This window comes from Ranitomeya imitator, chromosome 7, assembly GCF_032444005.1.
Source record: "Ranitomeya imitator isolate aRanImi1 chromosome 7, aRanImi1.pri, whole genome shotgun sequence".
In the NCBI taxonomy this organism is placed as follows: domain Eukaryota; kingdom Metazoa; phylum Chordata; class Amphibia; order Anura; family Dendrobatidae; genus Ranitomeya; species Ranitomeya imitator.
The window spans coordinates 156,000,745-156,025,139 of NC_091288.1; the positions used below are offsets into that span (position 1 = coordinate 156,000,745).

Consider the following 24,395-nt stretch of genomic DNA (forward strand, 5'->3'; position numbering starts at 1 on the left):
ACATTTCTTTTTTTCCCCTTTTCTTCCAAGAGACATACTTTTATTTATGTTTTATGGATGTGGGTGAGGAGCTTTTTTATTGAAAACATTTTGGGGTACATAGAACATTTTGACGGCGTTGTATTGCATTTTTAAACTGTGAATTTTAGCTTTTCAGTTTTTATTCCTTATCTTGGCTTTCACCTAATGGGTTACAGAATTTTTTGGATTTTGATTGATAGATTGGACTATTACAAAAGTGACACTAAATTTGCTTATTGCTTTGTTCAGTTTATTTTCAAAAGGTTAAAGTTTGATTCACACTTTAATATTTATTTTAACTCTTATTTTCATGTTATTCTTGAGACCCCCGAGCTTGATCACTTGTACTACACACTAGTACATTGCAGTATGGTAATATACAGCGCATTGCATTATATAGTATATAATCTCCCATGAAACCCACACTATAACTGGGATTCGTATATACACCAAGGTGGCAGAAATGGGGCCACTCAGCAGCAAATTCAATGGGGCTAGTCACATGACCAGGTATGCTTATGTTGTGACAATGTGCATTAAAAAACATCCTTTTACTGGATCAAAATTCCCTATTCAAGTGAATAGTTCACCAAAAAAAAAAAAACAGATGGCCAAAATGTTTAATGCATTTAAAATCCAGGCTGGGCCCCTCACTGATCTGCACAACTACAAGCAACTGGGATTGTGGTGGACCTCACTTGTGTCTGTGGTATTGCAGGTCAGATCAATGAAGTGAACAACAGTGAAATGCAGGAGCGGACACTGCCGCCTGAGCGGACACTGCCGCCTGAGCGGACACTGCCGCCTGAGCGGACACTGCCGCCTGAGCGGACACTGCCGCCTGAGCGGACACTGCCGCCTGAGCGGACACTGCCGCCTGAGCGGACACTGCGGCCTGAGCGGACACTGCGGCCTGAGCGGACACTGCCGCCTGAGCGGACACTGCCGCCTGAGCGGACACTGCGGCCTGAGCGGACACTGCCGCCTGAGCGGACACTGCCGCCTGAGCGGACACGGCCGCCTGAGCACAGGAGTCACATCACCCATACTGCAATGATGGGACCACTCTGCTAACTGATTTATGGGGGCTGGAGACTGCACAGACCATACATTAATGGCTTATCTCATGTGTGGCCACCAGCAGGTTCCTCTGGAACCAACAACGGTGAATTATCAGACATATGGTCACACCAATACAGAACCATAGTAGTAGTAATAATACACATTACTTGGTGAGCCGAAGCTTAGTGCATTTGGTGTGCTCAGACTGCGACCACCAACTCTGGCAGCAAAAGGTGTATCTTCTTCTTTTGACAAAGCGGCATCTTCTTTGGGGGGCACCAGGAGGCAGACAAATGTGTGGATCTGGATTAGAAGTTGCCGCTGAAGCATCCAAATGACCATTTGGATGAGGTGGGGCTGCAGAGTCCAACACAGACATTAGGGAGAACACTGAACAAATCATGGGGCAAACAGAATATCCTTATCAACAATTACTCTATGACTTAGACCAAGAAACAAATTTAATATTAAATGGGTTGTCCCGTAAACATCATATTATTATTATTTATTATTATTATTTATTATTATAGCGCCATTTATTCCATGGCGCTTTACATGTGAGGAGGGGTATACATAGTAAAAACAAGCACAATAATCTTAAACAATACAAGACATAACTGGTACAGGAGGAGAGAGGACCCTGCCCACGAAGGCTCACAATCTACAAGGGATGGGTAAGAATACAGTAGGTGAGGATAGAGCTGGTCATGCAGCGGTTTGGTCGATCGGTGGTCATATGTCATCTACCCAGGAAAGGTGAGAATGTAGGAATGCTGGGAGTCCAATTGCTGGAAGCCTCTTCAATCACTAGACGGGGAGTCCCAATAATTATAATTACCAGTTTGGACATCACAGGGAAAGTTATCAAAACTGGTGCAAAAGAAAAGCGCAGTAATTCCCCATATTAACCAGTCAGACTCCTCCTCTCATTTACCAGAGTCAAAAGTCAAAATGTAAATCAGATATTACACTTTTCCCTTGCACCAGTTTTGCTAAATCACTCCTAAAGGCTTCCTTACACATTAGACTAATGTGAGCTAAACCCACCGATTATTGACGGGTTCGGCTGACAGTCTGAGGTGTATGGGGGTGTTGGGAGAGTTGCCGATTGGACATGCCCAATTTTGGACTGCTGATCACATTGCTCTCCCAGGGATTAGCCTGGCTGACATGTCAGTTGGAGGCTTTCATATAGAGAATACAGATGAATGAGCACTCGTGAATGGGAGAGTCTGCCGAGATGGCTCTTGGCCGAACGATGCCAAATACTTCTTCAGCCAACAGCCATCTAATGTGTATGACAGGCTTGTAGGGGTGGTAAGGTATCTAAAACGCCCTTTCTAAATATCTGTCTTCCCAACCTAAACACTTTTGTAATTACCTTTATTATACAATACCATACACTTCTGCCTACCTATCTAATCCTTAAATTTGTTACTTCCTTCACTTCCTGTGATGTTTCATTTGAGAGGAGTCTCACACAGGACATCACAGGATGCTGGCGCTGCACTCAATACCCTGTAGCATCTATAGCTCCTCTGCTGCCACATTTTCTAACAGTGAAAGACTTCATCAGGACACAGAGAAAGAAACAGTGAATTACACCAGCGAAACACCACAGTTTCTAACACCGCACTCAAACGAATTGTCATCAAGGTCCGGCGCTGGTGTCACTTACTACTTCTATCACTGCCCTCTGATGATTACTCATTTGAAAGCGGTGCTAGAAGTTGTGGGGAACCACTGGTGTCACTCACTGCTTCTATCTCCACACCTTAACAACATCATCTTTCAGTTAGACGCTATGGTGGTGGTGGAGACAAAAGAAGAGATCTGCTACGGCGTCCGTCACCCAGAATCCAGGAAATCTTCTGAAGGCAGTGATGCAAGAAACAAGTGACTAAATGCAGCGCTGCCCTCTGTGATGTCCTGTTCCAGAAGGGGCGATGGACACTGTGGGGAGCGAGTGCAGCCCCAGCATCCCGTCACGTTAGAGACTCCTTTCAAACAAAACGTTACAGAAAGTGCAGTAAACAAACATTTAGAGATTAGGTAGACAGGGAAAATTGTAGGGGTATCATATAATAACAACTCTAGTTAAGTTAAAGACAAATAGCTGTCCTTTTTTCATAGCTATATTTATTAGTTTACAGTATAAGTATACAGTGCCTTGAAAAAGTATTAATAAACTGTGAACTTTTCCACAATTTTTAACTTTACACCCACGAACTTATACGGTATGTATGCTGCTATCTGGATTTTCAGATTTATATTTTTTTTTTAATAATTAGAAAACCATGTATCATTTCCTTTACGCTTTACAAATATTTGCTACTTTGTGTTGGTATATCACAAAAATGCAAATAAACATTTACGTTTGTAGGTGAAAAGTGTAGAAAAGTTCACAGGGAATGACTGCTATTTCAAGGCATATTTATGATGTAAGCTTTGTCACTACACTTACAAGCTGTGCTAGATGTTTGAGCACCTTTGGTGCAGCAGTGATGATAAAATACAATATAGCAGGGGTCCCCAACTCCAGTCCTCAAGGCCCACCAACATGTCATGTTTTCAGGATTTCCTTAGTCTTGCCCAGGTAATAATTGCATCACCTGTGCAATGCAAAGGAAATCCTGAAAACATGACCTGTTGGTGGGCCTTGAGGACTGGAGTTGGGGACCCCTGCAATATAGGACATGTTATCCCCTTACCTCTTGCCTCGGTGGTGATAATGGGTTTTTGAACTCTGATAAAGAAACAGGTAGAGAAAACTTAGAAAGAACAGAGGGGAGGTCGTGTGTAGGAAACTGATGTGAAAACTGCTCTGCCAGACGCGAGTAGCTGGAAGACAGAACGGACGGCAGTGAGTGATACCGTATACGCCTCATCTGACAAAGCTAACATCGTATACTTTACTCTAGCTTCTGATTAAAAAAACATCCGTACAACGGAGAGATTCCTAATTTCATGAACATGTGCCATGCAGTCCTATGAGTAAATTATCGGACTACAGAAATAGAAGACGCACCCCTAGTTTAGAAAGCAAAACAATTTGAAGAATAGATGTCCTTCTAATTAAAGCTTCCTTGGAGGTGTGAAGTGCAGGGGTCACTAACACTAATCTTAGTACAATGGGCAGAATAGGGAGGTAACAGACCTATTGTTAAGGTACCTTCACACGTAACTATTTCGTTAACGATATCGTTGCAACGTCACGCTTTTTGTGACGTAGCAACGATCTTGCTAACGATCTCGTTATGTGTGACAGCGACCAACGATCAGGCCCCTGCTGGGAGATCGTTGGTTGTTGGGGAATGATCAGGACCTTTTTTGGTCACTGATCACCCGCTGTCATCGCTGGATCGGCGTCACACACGCCGATCCAGCGATGTGTTCACTTGTAACCAGGGTAAATATCGGGTTACTAAGCGCAGGGCCGTGCTTAGTAACCCGATATTTACCCTGGTTACCATTGTAAAAGTTAAAAAAAAAAAAAAAAAAACAGTACATAATCACATTCTGATATCTGTCACGTCCCCCGCCGTCAGCTTCCCTGCACTGACTGTCAGCGCCGGCCGTAAAGCAGAGCACATCGGTGACGTCACCGCTGTGCTCTGCTTTACGGCCGGCCGGCGCTGACACAGTCAGTGTAGGGAAACCGACAGCGGGGGACGTGACAGACATCGGAATGTGAGTATGTAGTGTTTTTTTTTGTTTTGTTTTTTTTTAACTTTTACAATGGTAACCAGGGTAAATATCGGGTTACTAAGCGCGGCCCTGCACTTAGTAACCCAATGTTTACCCTGGTTACCCGGGGACTTCGGCATCGTTGAAGACAGTTTCAACGATACCCAAGTCGTTCACCTGATCGTTGGCCGCTGGAGAGAGCTGTCTGTGTGACAGCTCCCCAGCGACCACACAACGACTTCCCAACGATCACGGCCAGGTCATATAGCTGGTCGTGATCGTTGGTAAGTCGTTTAGTGTAACGGTGCCTTTAGTGTCTCTGAGGCATGTGTATTATACATATAGATCTTTATAGTGTGAACATTACGTACACTCTGCAGTGCACACATATACACTACACTGCTGTATGTACACCCAACTCTGCCATACACAGCTCTGCTACATCAACTCACACAGCCACATTGTGAATTTCCCTCTAGGCATGTGTCAGATCACATGACCTAAAAGGTCCTTTCGCTTATCATCCCTGTAAGTTTAGTGATGTGCAGACCCTGGTAGGTTCTCCTGCCCTGCAGCGATCAGACTGATCAGTGTCAGCTGTAGTAGAGAGCTGTGCTGCTGCATTGTGCTTTCAGTGTTTCACAGGGACGCTTTTTCTTAGGCTAAGTGAACACGTTGCAGAATTGGCACGGAAATTTCAGCGGCAATTCCGCAACTCCTGCCACGGGTATATCGCATGCGGAATTGGCATGCGTATTCCCGCTAAACACTAGCGTTTTGCAAGCGTAATTAGCTTGCAGAATGCTAGCGTTTTCCAAGCGATCTGTAGCATCGCTTGGAAAACTGATTGACAGGTTGGTCACACCAACATCAGGCAGAGTGTTTGACAAGTGTGACCAACTTTTTACTACAACTTTTTGCAGCATCAATAGTAAAAAGATAGAATGTTAAAAATAATTTAAAAAATGGTTATTCCTACTCTCCGACGGCCCCCGATCTCCTCAGCGGTGCACTCGGCGGCTTCCGTTCCCAGGGATACTGTGTGCGAAGGACCTGGGATGACGTCATGGTCATGTGACCGCGACGTCTTCGCAGGTCCTTCACACAAAGCATCCCTGGGAACGGAAGGCGCAGCATGCGGGAAGACTCCGGGGGCCATCAGAAGGGGAGCATATCACTATTTTTAATTTTAATTCTTTTTTTTTTTTTTACAGTGATATGGTGCCCAGTCTGAGTCTCCTCTCCTCCACCCTGGGTACCATCCACACATGATCCGCTTACTTCCCGCATGGTGGGCATAGCCCCATGCAGGAAGTAAGCAGATCAATGCATTCCTATGTGTGCGGAATCCCCGCGGTTCCGCAAATTAATGAACATGCTGCATTTTTTTCCGGAATGCGATTCCACTCAGGAAAAAAAACGCAGCATGTGCATACAAAATGCGGATTGCATTCTTTTAATTGCTTAATGTGAGCGTTTTTTGGCGGTTTTATCGCGTTTTTATAGCGAAAAAACACGAAAAATCAAGAACGTGTGCACACAGCCTTACAGTCCAAGAAATACTGCATATATGGATAGATTTACACATACATATTCTGCACATAGTTCTAATTTACAGTTTGTGAATCTGCAAGTCTCAGTTTTCTTGGCTGGGTGTTGTAGGTAAGGGGACAGAACAAGCCACTATACAGGTCCTTCTCAAAAAATTAGCATATAGTGTTAAATTTCATTATTTACCATAATGTAATGATTACAATTAAACTTTCATATATTATAGATTCATTATCCACCAACTGAAATTTGTCAGGTCTTTTATTGTTTTAATACTGATGATTTTGGCATACAACTCCTGATAACCCAAAAAACCTGTCTCAATAAATTAGCATATCAAGAAAAGGTTCTCTAAACGACCTATTACCCTAATCTTCTGAATCAACTAATTAACTCTAAACACATGCAAAAGATACCTGAGGCTTTTATAAACTCACTGCCTGGTTCATTACTCAAAACCCCCATCATGGGTAAGACTAGCGACCTGACAGATGTCAAGAAGGCCATCATTGACACCCTCAAGCAAGAGGGTAAGACCCAGAAAGAAATTTCTCAACAAATAGGCTGTTCCCACAGTGCTGTATCAAGGCACCTCAATGGTAAGTCTGTTGGAAGGAAACAATGTGGCAGAAAACGCTGTACAACGAGAAGAGGAGACCGGACCCTGAGGAAGATTGTGGAGAAGGACCGATTCCAGACCTTGGGGAACCTGAGGAAGCAGTGGACTGGAGTCTGGTGTGGAAACATCCAGAGCCACCGTGCACAGGCGTGTGCAGGAAATGGGCTACAGGTGCCGCATTCCCCAGGTAAAGCCACTTTTGAGCTACAGAGAAGCAGCACTGGACTGTTGCTAAGTGGTCCCAAGTACTTTTTTCTGATGAAAGCAAATTTTGCATGTCATTCGGAAATCAAGGTGCCAGAGTCTGGAGGAAGACTGGGGAGAAGGAAATTCCAAAATGCCTGAAGTCCAGTGTCAAGTACCCACAGTCAGTGATGGTGTGGGGTGCCATGTCAGCTGCTGGTGTTTGTCCACTGTGTTTCATCAAGGGCAGGGGCAATGCAGCTAGCTATCAGGAGATTTTGGAGCACTTCATGCTTCCATCGGCTGAAATGCTTTATGGAGATGAAGATTTCATTTTTCAGCACGACCTGGCACCTGCTCACAGTGCCAAAACCACTGGTAAATGGTTTACTGACCATGGTATTACTGTGCTCAATTGGCCTGCCAACTCTCCTGACCTGAACCCCATAGAGAATATGTGGGATATTGTGAAGAGAAAGTTGAGAGACGCAAGACCCAACACTCTGGATGAGCTTAAGGCCGCTATTGAAGCATCCTGGGCCTCCATAACATCTCAGCAGTGTCACAGGCTGATTCCCTCCATGCCACGCCGCATTGAAGCAGTCATTTCTGCCAAAGGATTCCCGACCAAGTATTGAGTGCATAACTGAACATTATTATTTGATGGTTTTTTTGTTTGTTATTAAAAAACACTTTTATTTGATTGGATGGGTGAAATATGCTAATTTATTGAGACAGGTTTTTTGGGTTATCAGGAGTTGTATGCCAAAATCATCAGTATTAAAACAATAAAAGACCTGACAAATTTCAGTTGGTGGATAATGAATCTATAATATATGAAAGTTTAATTGTAATCATTACATTATGGTAAATAATGAAATTTAACACTATATGCTAATTTTTTGAGAAGGACCTGTACATCAGATGTACATAATACTGTAAGGTACGGTCCAGAGCTAGATTATAGCCTAGACCTGCACCTCCTACTTCACCCCTTATACAAAAGCTGGCAAATTGGTCTTTCTTAAGAAGGAACGAGAAGAAGCAGGACACATAGTATCTACTACACCTCCTTCAGAAATAGCTCAATACTGGCCTTACATGGCCTGATAAGTCTAATTATATGTTATAAAAATTCACTTTTCAATTTGCGAACACACACTATACTTACAGCCCAACATTTGCATTTGGGGATAACATGTAGACATTGTTTTCACACAGCGGATAAATGATAATGGCTTTACCCCAGTAAACCAAGTGTGCGGCCAGCTGAAATACCTACACAGAGTAACACATAGAAACATGAATTACACAAGGCGATTCAGGCAGCTAATAATCATACCCATCATAACAAACCATATTTAAAGGGAACCTGTCAGCAGGATTGTGCCCAGTAACCTACACACAGTGTCAGGTCAGCACTGTTATAATGATTAACACGATTTTCCGTTTATCCATGTTCGTTTTTCACTCCCCTCATTCCCAGAGCCATAACTTTTTTATGTTTCCATCAATATCGCGATGTTATTTTTTGTGGGACGAGTTGTACTTTTGAATGACATCATTGGTTTTAGCATGTCGTGTACTAGAAAATGGGAAAAAAAATTCAAGTGTGGTGAAATTGCAAAAAAGTGCAATCCCATGCGTGTTTTTTGTTTGGCTTTTTTGCTAGGTTCACTAAATGCTAAAACTGACCTGCCATTATGATTCTCCAGGTCATTACGAGTTCATAGACACCAAACATGTCTAGGTTCTTTTTTTATCTAAGTGGTGAAAAAAAATTCCAAACTTTGCTAAAAAAAAAAATTGTGCCATTTTCTGATAGCCTTAGTGTCTCCATTTTTCGTGATCTGGGGTCGGGTGAGAGCTTATTTTTTGCGCACCGAGTCGACTTTTTAATGATACCATTTTGGTGCAGATACGTTCTTTTGATCGCCCGTTATTGCATTTTAATGCAATGTCGTGGCGACCAAAAAAACGTAAATTTGGTGTTTCTAATTTTTTTCTCGCTACGCCATTTAGCGATCAGGTTAATCCTTTTTGTTATTGACAGATCGAGCAATTCTGAACGCGGCAATAGCAAATATGTGTAGATTTTATTTTATTTTTATTGTTTTATTTTGAATGGGGCGAAAGGGGGGTGATTTAAACTTTTATATTTTTTTTTATTTCATTTTTTTTTTAAACTGGCATAGCCTGATCGGCTCTGCTACATAGCAGCAATCATCAGATCGCTTCTATGTAGCCTTATTACAGGCTTGCTATGAGCGCCGACCACAGGGTGGCGCTCACAGCAAGCCAGCATCAGCAACCATAGAGGTCTCAAGGAGACCTCTGGTTACTATGCCAACGCATCGCTGACCCCCGAACATGTGACGAGGGTCGGCGATGAGCGCATTCCCTCCGCCGCGCGGCTGGAAGCGGTAGTTAAATGCCGCTGTCAGCATTTGACAGCGGCATTTAACTAGTTATTAGCGGCGGGTGGATCGCAATTCCACTCGCCACTATTGTGCACACATGTCAGCTGTTTAAAACAGCTGACATGTCACGGCTTCGATGTGGGCTCCGGCAGGGGATCTGACCTCATACCAATGCAAAGCAAAAAAAAAGGGAAGAAGCCAGCACTGCTTATGGTCAGAACGCAATAACTGAAGTGCAATTGCACATAAATTCTAACTGTATTTCAAATATGAGACATTTAGTAAACAATTGATCAATTCTTTGAGCTACCCCGCCACTTCACGGCATTCTCATAATGGGGCAGTCCTAGTCTACATATTTTATTTACTAAGCGGCCCTGCGATTAGTAACCCGATGTTTAACCTGGTTACCGGCATTGTTGGTCGCTGGAGAGCTGTCTGTGTGACAGCTCTCCAGCGACCAAACAGCGACGCTGCAGCGATCGACATCGTTGTCGGTATCGCTGCAGCATCGCTTAGTGTGAAGGTACCTTAAGTGTGTTGAGAGCTGGCTCAGGGATAGGAAACAAAGGGTGGTTATTAATGGAACACACTCGGACTGGGTCGCGGTTAGCAGTGGGGTACCACAGGGGACAGTATTGGGCCCTCTTCTTTTTAACATATTTATTAATGACCTAGTAGCGGGCATCCAGAGCAGAATTTAAATATTTGCAGATGACACTAAACTCTGCAGGGTAATCAATACAGAGGAGGACAATTTTATATTACAGGATGATTTATGTAAACTAGAAGCTTGGGCTGATAAATGGCAAATGAGCTTTAATGGGGATAAATGTAAGGTCATGCACTTGGGTAGAAGTAATAAGATGTATAACGATGTGCTTAATTCTAAAACTCTGGGCAAAACCGTCAATGAAAAAGACCTGGGTGTATGGGTGGATGACAAACTCATATTCAGTGGTCAGTGTCAGGCAGCTGCTACTAGGGCAAATAAAATAATGGGATGCATTAAAAGAGGCATAGATGCTCATGAGGAGAACATAATTTTACCTCTATACAAGTCACTAGTTCGACCACACTTAGAATACTGTGCACAGTTCTGGTCTCCGGTGTATAAGAAAGACATAGCTGAACTGGAGCGGGTGCAGAGAAGAGCGACCAAGGTTATTAGAGGACTGGGGGGTCTGCAATACCAAGATAGGTTATTACATTTGGGGCTATTTAGTTTGGAAAAACGAAGACTAAGGGGTGATCTTATGTTAATGTATAAATATATGAGGGGACAGTACAAAGACCTATCTGATGATCTTTTTAATCATAGACCTGAAACCGGGACAAGGGGGCATCCTCTACGTCTGGAGGAAAAAAGGTTTAAGCATAATAACAGACGCGGATTCTTTACTGTAAGAGCAGTGAGACTATGGAACACTCTGCTGTATGATGTTGTAATGAGTGATTCATTACTTAAATTTAAGAGGGGACTGGATACCTTTCTGGAAAAGTATAATGTTACAGGGTATATATACTAGATTCCTTGATAGGGCGTTGATCCAGGGAACTAGTCTGATTGCCGTATGTGGAGTCGGGAAGGAATTTTTTTCCCCAAAGTGGAGCTTACTCTTTGCCACATGGGTTTTTTTTGCCTTCCTCTGGATCAACATGTTAGGGCATGTTAGGTTAGACTATGGGTTGAACTAGATGGACTTAAAGTCTTCCTTCAACCTTAATAACTATGTAACTATGACCTGACACTGTCTGTAGGTTACTGTGCAGAATCCTGCTGACAGGTTCCCTTTAACGATATAATAAGTGTTAGGCTATGTGCACACGTAAGAAAAGAGTTGCAGAATTTTCTGCACAAAATCCGCAGCTCCTGGCAGAATCTGCAGCCACGGAATTGCCGCGGTTTTTATGCGGATTTTGTGCGGTTTTTATGCGGAATTGCTGCGGATTTTGCCACTGCGGATTTTTAACATGGAGGGGTGCAGAAAAGCTGCAAATCCGCACAAAAGAAGTGAAATCCGCAGCAATTCCGCACTGATTTTTCTGCACAGCTTTTTTTTTCTCATTAACTAACATTGTACTGTACATCACAGTGCGGATCTGCAGCGTTTCTGCACGGTAAAATCCGCTGCGAATCCGGAGCAAATCCGCACCGTGTGCACATACCCTTAGGGTATGTGCACACGTTGCGGATTTCCTGCGAATCCGCAGCGTTTTTTACCGTGCAGAAACGCCGCAGATCTGCAAGTGATTTACAGTACAATGTAAATCAATAGGGGAAAAAAACGCTGTGCTAATGGTGCAGAAAATTCCATGCGGAAATGCTGCGGATTGAAAGTAGCATGTCACTTCATTTTTGCGGATCTGCAGCGTTTTTGTACCTATTCCATTGTAGAAATCTGCAGGAGTAAATCAGCACAAAATCCGTGCAAAAAACGCAACAAATCCGCACCTACGTTTTCTGCCAAGAGATGCAGAATCCGCACCAAAAATTCCTAAAACTAATCCACAATGTGTGCACATAGCCTAATACCTCCTGCTGACCTCTGGAGGGAACCATGTCACCATTACCGTCATGCTCCACCCCAGGCGGCCTTTACTACATGTGGCTGTAGTACGGACAACACACAGGAGCTATTTTGTATATTCACCGGTGGCAGACGAGTTACAGAAATAGCTGTGACTATTCCATGCACAGAAGTGGGGATTGCAGAAATCCATGCACCTGCTGCAATAACGGCCCCATTTACTGTATGGAATGAGTTTTTCAGTGGCTGACATTTCCAAAATAACCCTGTGACCTATGACTAGTTAGCAGAGCCTGATGAGCCCTGGCGCGCGGCAGTACCTGTAACAAGGCGAGGTCGGCATCCTGGGCCAGCTGCTGCAGGTTCTTTACAGCACTGGCAGACTTGATCATTCTCACTAGAGCCGGAGAGCAATCCAGGGGGAGGTCAATCAGCAAACACTTCTCATCCTTAAGGAGTAGGAGAGCATGGTAGGGCCTAGGAGGAGAAAGGTGCAGCTGTGTGTCCGAATGATCGCAGGTCAGGGAAAATATCCTCGTCATTCCAAAATCCGAGTTATTGCGGTATTATCCTATAGAGCGGCCTGTTCAGAGCTCAGTCTATGGCCCCAATTCATCAACAATGGCGTAGTTCACACAGCTCTTGATCAGGGGGCATGTTGGAGTCAGAGGATTCATTATGGTGCCTTGTAATGAATCAAGCGCATCTTAAAAATGAGGTGCGCCTCCAACAGATCTGTAGACATGGACTGAAGCAAGACGTGTGGTGGACGCCACAGCTCGTCGCCCCGTCCCACTGCGCCTATTTTGGCGGAACTGTCCTTTATCTTCATAAAATTATTATTAACCAATTCAGGACAGGAACATTTTCCCGATCATTGACCAAGCACATTTTGGGGTTTTATTCTGAATTAAATTAATTTCTTGTTCAGATAATTTAACACATTTTGACTCTTTTTTTCATGATATATTGTAGTGTAATTTTTACGTTTTAAGTATTTAAGTATTGTTTTCTTTTTTTCCTTGGTGTTACTTAGTCGATCATTTATTTTACACACCGTGTTCCCCCGTAAAGTCTTAAAAGATCTTTGGGGGACATTTTTTACATATTATTCTTTCTTATTTGCCAATCTCCCATGTAACTGAGGCCAGTTTATCAGACCCAGTTACAAGGGAAATTCAGCCTCCTGCTGCCTCCCTGGATCCAGCGATCACACAGATCACTGGTCGGGAGGATGGAGCATCACACCGCTTCCTAATCTGTATACACAAGCGCTGGTTAAGCATTGTATGTACAGTGATCAGGAAGGCAGACATGAGAATAAACCGGGTCTGCCTTCTCTGTGACAGGGGCGGTACAGACTGAGCTGAAGGTGTTGTCTCATGAACAATATTGTCTTTATAGAGATTGTATAGAGGTGCATTTGTAACATAAAATAGTGTGCCGTTTGGTAACAATGTGACATTCATCAGTAATAGTCCCCCAAGTTGTTTCCCCGGTGGCCGCACATGCTCAGTAGCTTCCCTGCTCTGTCCCCGATTGTGGTGAGGAGTGATCTGACACCACGTAATAATGAGGGACTATTTTCTCTGTAGATCTGTAGAAGAAGACAGGTACACAGGGGTTAAAGTATTTTACAGAGACCCTTCTCCTGGCCAACCTGATCCTGGATTCTGGTGGAGCAGTCAAACTCCCGGTGACTAGGAGTCTACCATCCGCGAGCGTCATCACTGTGTAATGAGAAGCTCGCAGGGCATCCTGGGTATGGGGTCAGCACCATTCATAACACCTAATAGGAACCTTCACAGTTTATTTCCCGTGGCTAAAACCGGTGAGGAGAACACCAATACTCACGGTGTCACAAGACCCCGCTGTGATACCTGCTCTGTAAGTGTTCAGTCCTGCAACCATAACACCCCTTCACACTGCTCAGAATGCGAGGGTCCTGTGACCCAGGGCTCAAATCCAACACCCTCCATGGGAGACACAGGGGATCAGCCCACTGTACAACCTTCCTAGACGTCATGGTGTTATAGGGGTCGGCCATGTTTAGTAACTTATTAGTGATGAGTGTTCGTGCTCAGATAAGGTGTTATCTCAGCATGCTCATGTGCCAGGTGTCTTCGGTGTGCTTTAACAATATGTCCAAGTCCCCACATCTGTAAGTCTCGCGTGGCTGTTCGACAGCTGCAACACATGCAGGGATTGCCAGCAAACAGGTAATCCCTATATGTGTGACAGCTGTCAAATAGGCGAGACTTGCAGCTGGCGGGAGTCACTCGGGCATGCTGGGATGACCCTCATCAGAGCATGGTCACTCATCACTATCACGTATATGTTTGCATTTAGGACTAAACATTATTTTTGGATTTGGGTTTTATAGATTCTCTTTTTCCCGGCACATTCAATTTTGATGTGGTCAGTGGTCATAAATCAGCTGAGGGGAGCACAGATACCAGAGTTACTAGAAGCTCCGCATCAGAATGAGCTCGCTGATGGATTCTAAGTTAACTCATTCTGTACACAGCAAAAGACAATGCAAAATGCAGGCTATAGAAGGCAAAGTGAGCAAAATGTTTTAATGAAACCAAATTGCAAAAATGATTTTTTTTTTCACTGTCTCAATTACATAAATTTACGGTAATTAAAAACAATGTCCTCAAAAGTGGACAACGCCATTATCTTACCGGATAGACTTTAAACTTCTTTCTATTGCCTCTGGAGGAATGAAACTTGCTCCAACACAGTGAATTTTATGCGGTAAGCAGAAACTTACTTCCAGCCAATTGTTTATGTGAAGACGGACCACACCGGTAGTACAGAGGCTGGAAGAGAGCAAGACTCATGAGATACAGTGCACATGGGCCTGGAACATGTACCAGCTGGACAGCCAGCATCCCTGCAGATAACCCCCTGTATAAATACAATGCAGGTATAATAAGCAGGGATGTAAACCCTGGTGTGGACGAGGCCTTCTAAGGCATAGCACAGCCCACACAGTACATTGCGCAGCCCACGCAGTACATTGCGCAGCCCACGCAGTACATTGCGCAGCCCACGTAGTACATTGCCCAGCCCACGCAGTACATTGCGCAGCCCACGCAGTACATTGCGCAGCCCACGCAGTACATTGCGCAGCCCACGCAGTACACATTGTATATTGCACAGCCCACGTAGTATATTGCACAGCCCACACAGTACATTGCACAGCCCACGCAGTACATTGCGCAGCCCACGCAGTACATTGCGCAGCCCACGCAGTACATTGCGCAGCCCACGTAGTACATTGCCCAGCCCACGCAGTACATTGCGCAGCCCACGCAGTACATTGCGCAGCCCACGCAGTACATTGCGCAGCCCACGCAGTACACATTGTATATTGCACAGCCCACGTAGTATATTGCACAGCCCACGTAGTACATTGCCCAGCCCACGTAGTATATTGCCCAGCCCACGCAGTACATTGCGCAGCCCACGCAGTACATTGCGCAGCCCACGCAGTACATTGCGCAGCCCACGCAGTACATTGCGCAGCCCACGCAGTACATTGCGCAGCCCACGCAGTACACATTGTATATTGCACAGCCCACGTAGTATATTGCACAGCCCACGTAGTACATTGCCCAGCCCACGTAGTACATTGCCCAGCCCACGTAGTACATTGCCCAGCCCACGTAGTACATTGCCCAGCCTACGTAGTACATTGCCCAGCCCACGTAGTACATTGCCCAGCCCACGTAGTACATTGCCCAGCCCACGTAGTACATTGCCCAGCCCACGTAGTACATTGCCCAGCCCACGTAGTACATTGCCCAGCCCACGTAGTACATTGCCCAGCCCACGTAGTACATTGCCCAGCCCACGTAGTACATTGCCCAGCCCACGTAGTATATTGCCCAGCCCACGTAGTACATTGCGCAGCCCACTCAGTACATTGCGCAGCCCACGTAGTATATTGCCCAGCCCACGTAGTACATTGCGCAGCCCACGTTGTACATTGCGCAGCCCACGTTGTACATTCCGCAGCCCACGCAGTACATTGCGCAGCCCACGCAGTACACATTGTATATTGCACAGCCCACGTAGTACATTGCCCAGCCCACGTAGTATATTGCCCAGCCCACGTAGTACATTGCGCAGCCCACGTAGTACATTGCGCAGCCCACGTTGTACATTGCGCAGCCCACTCAGTACATTGCGCAGCCCACTCAGTACATTGCGCAGCCCACGCAGTACATTGCGCAGCCCACACAGTACACATTGTATATTGCACAGCCCACGTAGTATATTGCCCAGCCCACGTAGTACATTGCGCAGCCCACGCAGTACACATTGTATATTGCACAGCCCACGTAGTATATTGCACAGCCCACGTAGTATATTGCACAGCCCACGTAGTATATTGCACAGCCCACGTAGTATATTGCACAGCCCACGTAGTATATTGCACAGCCCACGTAGTATATTGCACAGCCCACGTAGTATATTGCACAGCCCCCGTAGTATATTGCCCAGCCCACGCAGTACATTGCGCAGCCCACGCAGTACATTGCGCAGCCCACGCAGTACATTGCGCAGCCCACGCAGTACATTGCGCAGCCCACGCAGTACATTGCGCAGCCCACGCAGTACATTGCGCAGCCCACGCAGTACATTGCGCAGCCCACGCAGTACATTGCGCAGCCCACGCAGTACACATTGTATATTGCACAGCCCACGTAGTATATTGCACAGCCCACGTAGTACATTGCCCAGCCCACGTAGTACATTGCCCAGCCCACGTAGTACATTGCCCAGCCCACGTAGTACATTGCCCAGCCCACGTAGTACATTGCCCAGCCTACGTAGTACATTGCCCAGCCCACGTAGTACATTGCCCAGCCCACGTAGTACATTGCCCAGCCCACGTAGTACATTGCCCAGCCCACGTAGTACATTGCCCAGCCCACGTAGTACACATTGTATATTGCACAGCCCACGTAGTATATTGCCCAGCCCACGTAGTACATTGCGCAGCCCACGTAGTATATTGCACAGCCCACGTAGTATATTGCACAGCCCACGTAGTATATTGCACAGCCCACGTAGTATATTGCACAGCCCACGTAGTATATTGCACAGCCCACGTAGTATATTGCCCAGCCCACGTAGTATATTGCCCAGCCCACGTAGTATATTGCCCAGCCCACGTAGTACATTGTGCAGCCCACGCAGTACACATTGTATATTGCACAGCCCAAGTAGTATATTGCCCAGCCCACGCAGTACATTGCGCAGCCCACGCAGTACACATTGTATATTGCCCAGCCCACGTAGTACATTGCCCAGCCCACGTAGTACATTGCCCAGCCCACGTAGTACATTGCCCAGCCCACATAGTACATTGTGCAGCCCACGCAGTACACATTGTATATTGCACAGCCCACGTAGTATATTGCCCAGCCCATGCAGTACATTGCGCAGCCCATGCAGTACACATTGTATATTGCCCAGCCCACGTAGTACATTGCCCAGCCCACGTAGTGCATTGCCCAGCCCACGCAGTACATTGCCCAGCCCACGCAGTACATTGCCCAGCCCACGCAGTACACATTGTATATTGCACAGCCCACGTAGTATATTGCCCAGCCCACGCAGTACATTGCGCAGCCCACGCAGTACACATTGTATATTGCCCAGCCCACGTAGTACATTGCCCAGCCCACGTAGTACATTGCCCAGCCCACGTAGTACATTGCCCAGCCCACGTAGTACATTGCCCAGCCCACGTAGTACATTGCCCAGCCCACGTAGTACATTGCCCAGCCCACGTAGTACATTGCCCAGCCCACGTAGTACATTGCCCAGCCCACGTAGTACATTGCCCAGCCCACGTAGTACATTGCCCAGCCCACGTAGTACATTGCCCAGCCCACGTAGTACATTGCCCAGCCCACGTAGTACATTGCCCAGCCCACGTAGTACATTGCCCAGCCCACGTAGTACATTGCCCAGCCCACGTAGTACATTGCCCAGCCCACGTAGTACATTGCGCAGCCCACGTAGAACATTGCGCAGCCCACGCAGTACATTGCGCAGCCCACGCAGTACATTGCGCAGCCCACGCAGTACACACTGTATATTGCACAGCCCACGTAGTATATTGCCCAGCCCACGTAGTACATTGCGCAGCCCACGTTGTACATTGCGCAGCCCTCGTTGTATATGCACAGTCCATGTTGTATATTGCACAGCCCATGCAGTCTATAGCAATGTGGGCATCATATCGCTCTTAAAAAAAGAATTAAAATAAAAAATAGTTATATACTCACCCTCCGGTGGCCCCCTGGATCGAAGCGGTTACCGACGCTCCTCGCGCGCTCCGGTCTGAAGAGTGCATTGCGGTCTTGCGAGATGATGACGTAGCGGTCTCGCGAGACCGCACGTCATCATCTCGCGAGACCGCAATGCATGGAGCAGTCACCGGGGCGTCGCTAGGAGAGTCGGTAACTGCTTTGATCCGGGGGGCCACCGGAGGGTGAGTATATAACTATTTTTTATTTTTTAAAAATTATTTTTAACATTAGATCTTTTTACTATTCATGCTGCATAGGCAGCATGAATAGTAAAAAGTTGGTCACACAGGGTTAACAGCAGCGTTAACCGAGTGCGTTACACCGCGGTCAACGCTGCCATTAACCCTGTCTGAGCGCTGACTGGAGGGGTGTATGCGGGCGCTGGGCACTGACTGCGGGGAGGAAGGGGCGGACATTTTCTTCCGGACTGTGGCCGTCGCTGATTGGTCGCGGCAGCCATGACAGGCAGCTGGCGCGACCAATCAGCGACTTGGATTCCATGACAGACAGAGGCCTCGACCAATGAATATCCGTGACAAAAAGAAGGACAGACAGACGGAAGTGACCCTTAGACAATTATATAGTAGATGGCATTTACAGACTTTGCAGTAGAGACCACAGGCTGAGGGGCATGGCGTCCTACGTTGTCCTCGGTACCCAGCGTTGTAGAATTCTAGAGTTCTACAGCCCTGTACCTCCAGTACAGGAGCCCAGGACTGGGAGCAGACCGCTAAGTCTCCTAGTATACAATCTGTATACAGGAGCCCAGGACTGGGAGCAGACCGCGATGTCTCCTAGTATACAATCTGTATACAGGAGCCCAGGACTGGGAGCAGGCCGCTATGTCTCCTAGTATACAATCTGTATACAGGAGCCCAGGACCAGACCGCTATGTCTCCTAGTATACAATCTGTATACAGGAGCCCAGGACCAGACCGCTATGTCTCCTAGTATACAATCTCTATACAGGAGCCCAGGACTGGGAGCAGGCCGCTATGTCTCCTAGTATATAATCTGTATACAGGAGCCCAGGACCAGACCGCTATGTCTCCTAGTATACAATCTGTATACAGGAGCCCAGGACCAGACCGCTATGTCTCCTAGTATACAATCTCTATACAGGAGCCCAGGACTGGGAGCAGACCGCGATGTCTCCTAGTATACAATCTCTATACAGGAGCCCAGGACTGGGAGCAGACCGCAATGTCTCCTAGTATACAATCTCTATACAGGAGCCCAGGACTGGGAGCAGACCGCGATGTCTCCTAGTATACAATCTGTATACAGGAGCCCAGGACCTGGAGAAGGCCGCCATGTCTCCTAGTATATAATCTGTATACAGGAGCCCAGGACCAGGAGAAGGCCGCCATGTCTCCTAGTATATAATCTGTATACAGGAGCCCAGGACCGGGAGAAGGCCGCCATGTCTCCTAGTATATAATCTGTATACAGGAGCCCAGGACCGGGAGCAGGCCGCCATGTCTCCTAGTATATAATCTGTATACAGGAGCCCAGGATCGGGAGAAGGCCGCCATGTCTCCCAGTATATAATCTGTATACAGGAGCCCAGGACCAGGAGCAGGCCACCGTGTCTCCTAGTATATAATCTGTATACAGGAGCCCAGGACCGGGAGAAGGCCGCCATGTCTCCGAGTATATAATCTGTATACAGGAGCCCAGGACCGGGAGAAGGCCGCCATGTCTCCCAGTATATAATCTGTATACAGGAGCCCAGGACCGGGAGAAGGCCGCCATGTCTCCCAGTATATAATCTGTATACAGGAGCCCAAGACCGGGAGAAGGCCGCCATGTCTCCCAGTATATAATCTGTATACAGGAGCCCAGGACCGGGAGAAGGCCGCCATGTCTCCTAGTATATAATCTGTACACAGGAGCCCAGGACCGGGAGCAGGCCGCCATGTCTCCTAGTATATAATCTGTATACAGGAGCCCAGGACCGGGAGAAGGCCGCCATGTCTCCTAGTATATAATCTGTATACAGGAGCCCAGGACCGGAAGCAGGCCACCATGTCTCCTAGTATATAATCTGTATACAGGAGCCCAGGACCGGGAGAAGGCCACCATGTCTCCTAGTATATAATCTGTATACAGGAGCCCAAGACCGGGAGCAGGCCACCATGTCTCCTAGTATATAATCTGTATACAGGAGCCCAGGACCGGGAGAAGGCCGCCATGTCTCCTAGTATATAATCTGTATACAGGAGCCCAGGACCAGGAGAAGGCCGCCATGTCTCCTAGTATATAATCTGTATACAGGAGCCCAGGACCGGGAGCAGGCCGCCATGTCTCCTAGTATATAATCTGTATACAGGAGCCCAGGACCAGGAGCAGGCCACCATGTCTCCCAGTATATAATCTGTATACAGGAGCCCAGGACCGGGAGAAGGCCGCCATGTCTCCTAGTATATAATCTGTATACAGGAGCCCAGGACCGGGAGCAGGCCGCCATGTCTCCTAGTATATAATCTGTATACAGGAGCCCAGGATCGGGAGCAGGCCGCCATGTCTCCCAGTATATAATCTGTATACAGGAGCCCAGGACCGGGAGAAGGCCGCCATGTCTCCCAGTATATAATCTGTATACAGGAGCCCAGGATCAGGAGCAGGCCGCCATGTCTCCTAGTATATAATCTGTATACAGGAGCCCAAGACCAGGAGCAGGCCACCATGTCTCCTAGTATACAATCTGTATACAGGAGCCCAGGACCAGGAGCAGGCCACCATGTCTCCTAGTATATAATCTGTATACAGGAGCCCAAGACCAGGAGCAGGCCACCATGTCTCCTAGTATATAATCTGTATACAGGAACCCAGGACCGGGAGAAGGCCGCCATGTCTCCTAGTATATAATCTGTATACAGGAGCCCAGGACCGGGAGAAGGCCGCCATGTCTCCTAGTATATAATCTGTATACAGGAGCCCAGGACCGGGAGCAGGCCGCCATGTCTCCTAGTATATAATCTGTATACAGGAGCCCAGGACCAGGAGCAGGCCACCATGTCTCCCAGTATATAATCTGTATACAGAAGCCCAGGACCGGGAGAAGGCCGCCATGTCTCCTAGTATATAATCTGTATACAGGAGCCCAGGACCGGGAGAAGGCCGCCATGTCTCCTAGTATATAATCTGTATACAGGAGCCCAGGATCGGGAGAAGGCCGCCATGTCTCCTAGTATATAATCTGTATACAGGAGCCCAGGACCGGGAGCAGGCCGCCATGTCTCCTAGTATATAATCTGTATACAGGAGCCCAGGACCGGGAGAAGGCCGCCATGTCTCCTAGTATATAATCTGTATACAGGAGCCCAGGACCGGGAGAAGGCCGCCATGTCTCCTAGTATATAATCTGTATACAGGAGCCCAGGACCGGGAGAAGGCCGCCATGTCTCCTAGTATATAATCTGTATACAGGAGCCCAGGATCGGGAGAAGGCCGCCATGTCTCCTAGTATATAATCTGTATACAGGAGCCCAGGACCGGGAGCAGGCCGCCATGTCTCCTAGTATATAATCTGTATACAGGAGCCCAGGACCGGGAGAAGGCCGCCATGTCTCCTAGTATATAATCTGTATACAGGAGCCCAGGACCGGGAGAAGGCCGCCATATCTCCTAGTATATAATCTGTATACAGGAGCCCAGGACCGGGAGAAGGCCGCCATGTCTCCTAGTATATAATCTGTATACAAGAGCCCAGGACCGGGAGAAGGCCGCCATATCTCCTAGTATATAATCTGTATACAGGAGCCCAGGACCGGGAGAAGGCCGCCATGTCTCCTAATATATAATCTGTATACAGGAGCCCAGGACCAGGAGCAGGCCGCCATATCTCCTAGTATATAATCTGTATACAGGAGCCCAGGACCGGGAGAAGGCCGCCATGTCTCCTAATATATAATCTGTATACAGGAGCCCAAGACCAGGAGCAGGCTGTATGGCTCCTAGTACATGAGCAGCCTGCAGTATGGACTGAGGCCGGTCTTTGTAGAAGTAGAGTCTGATAAATGTACTTATAACAATGATAAATGTAAATACTCCTGCATTAACTTTATATTACAAAGCCGACAATTATAAAATTTACTTGAGGGGAAAAAAAGTACACAGATAAATTGTTACTGAATGTATACCAAAAAGAATCCTTCGGCATAGCGTACATGTCTGGGTATGTCGGTGTGACTAGAGGTTATGGTCACAAGGCGAGGATGAGCAATGCTTCAGATATTGAGTGAAATCGTGTGTTAGGGCTCAGGATTCCTTCCTGCAGTGATCTGCAACAGATACATGTAGATGTGCACCCAAATTAGCTCTAGTAAGGTTGAATTGAGTTCAGACATATCTTTTCAAGATGATAAAATCCATGGCATGTCTACTAATCAATGCTAAATTTTCCCATAGTATTTAAAAAGGGAAATTAAAAACCCCATTCACATGTATTGCTGGCAGAATGACGTCAGATTCTGCCTGGATGTGAATATAGAATCCGCATTTAACATAAAGGTGTGAACGGAGACTTTGGCTATATTCACACATCCGAATTCTTTCATTTTTCTTCTCTCCAGATTTATTAACTGATGTCAATAAAAAGACCCAGGGAAGATCATGTTTTCATTCAAGATTATCATTAAAGCAACACATCTGTGAGGCATGGAGGTGTAAAGGAAGCTGTCCAACTCTCATCTGTGCTTCACAGATCCACAGAGTTGAACAGGGATCAGAGTAAGACATGCTCTGAATCACAGACTCGGCACCCAGATGTATGACTGGAGCGTGGCTCTCAATATTTCTTCTGTAACATTTGCTTATCAGGAGCTCCATTGGGTGTAGTAACATTTTGTGATTCAAGTCAGTGTGCAGTTCTGCCAGTGAGCCACTAGGTGGCGATGTTATCTATACTATAGTATTGTGAATAGGTAAACATACTGTACATGTGCCACTAGGGGGGCTGCAGAGTGGTAATTACCATATTAGTTATGAGGGATATTAATAAAACAAAGTTTTACCCACAAAAAATGAAACATAACTTACTATATAGCACATCATTGAGAACAATAAAATGTGCTGAAGAAAACTACACAGAAGAGATGGACAACACATACCTGTCATATGTTTCCTTTAGGTCTCTTGCTAGCTTACACTTTGGTAAAATATGGTGAAATGGTGACTGTGGACCGTCCTCTGCTGTAAAAGCACAAATATCTGATTAATAGTGACCAAGAAACAGAATTGTGTATCCAAATGTGAAATGCCGATGCAGGGCGATAATGCTACTGATATGGTAGATACATAATTTGTCTTTATTAAAAAATAAATTAATAAAGCGGACCCATGTGAGTGTAAACTAAGTGATATTAGGGTATCCTGTAGTCACAGCCAAATGTTTAGATTTTTGGTAGCAGGAGACATATCTGTTGGTGACTACCTGCAATTCTCTATTATTGTGCACCGCATATGTAATAATGGAAGTCAGCCACTAGGTGGCGATGTGAGCTATGAGAGAGCATACCACATGAAGGAGCTCTACCAGGTTTTCTAGGATCCCTCTAAGCCTTAGAGTCTAAGGCTCCATCCACACTAGCGTCGGCTTGACGTACCGACGCAAACTGCGAAAAAAATGAACAACGGGGGCAGCGGATGCAGTTTTACAATGGATCTGCTGCCCCATTGTAAGGTCTGGGATGGAGGGGGCGGAGTTCCGGCCACGCATGCGCGGTCGGAAATGGCGGACTTGACGCACAAAATAACGCTGCATGGAACGTTTTTTTGTGCCGACGGTCCGACGTGTGGTGATACGTCGCTAATGCAAGTCTATGGAGAAAAAAAACGCATCCTGCAGGCAACTTTGCAGGATGCGTTTTTTCTCCAAAACGACGCATTGCGACATCCGTCACACGACGCTAGTGTGAAAGTAGCCTAAGTTTGGGGCTTAATTAACAATGCAATGAAATGAGCGCTGCTGCGTGTAATGTAG

At 46.4% G+C, this 24,395-nt stretch overlaps 1 protein-coding gene across 5 annotated transcripts in view; it reads right to left on the reverse strand.

Annotated features, from left to right (window-relative positions):
- Positions 1-24,395, reverse strand: part of NPRL3 (NPR3 like, GATOR1 complex subunit) — an 83,287-nt gene that overhangs the window by 22,897 nt on the left and 35,995 nt on the right. For 4 of the 5 annotated variants that reach the window (XM_069733940.1, XM_069733945.1, XM_069733941.1 and 1 more), the window contains 6 exons: positions 23,524-23,605; positions 14,762-14,899; positions 12,395-12,551; positions 8,295-8,401; positions 3,795-3,924; positions 1,251-1,440 (listed from right to left, as the gene is read on the reverse strand). In XM_069733940.1, coding sequence (XP_069590041.1) covers positions 1,251-1,440; positions 3,795-3,924; positions 8,295-8,401; positions 12,395-12,551; positions 14,762-14,899; positions 23,524-23,605 — 804 coding nt within the window. The remainder of the gene's footprint in view (positions 1-1,250; positions 1,441-3,794; positions 3,925-8,294; positions 8,402-12,394; positions 12,552-14,761; positions 14,900-23,523; positions 23,606-24,395) is intronic. The other variant, XM_069733942.1, reaches the window with a different exon arrangement.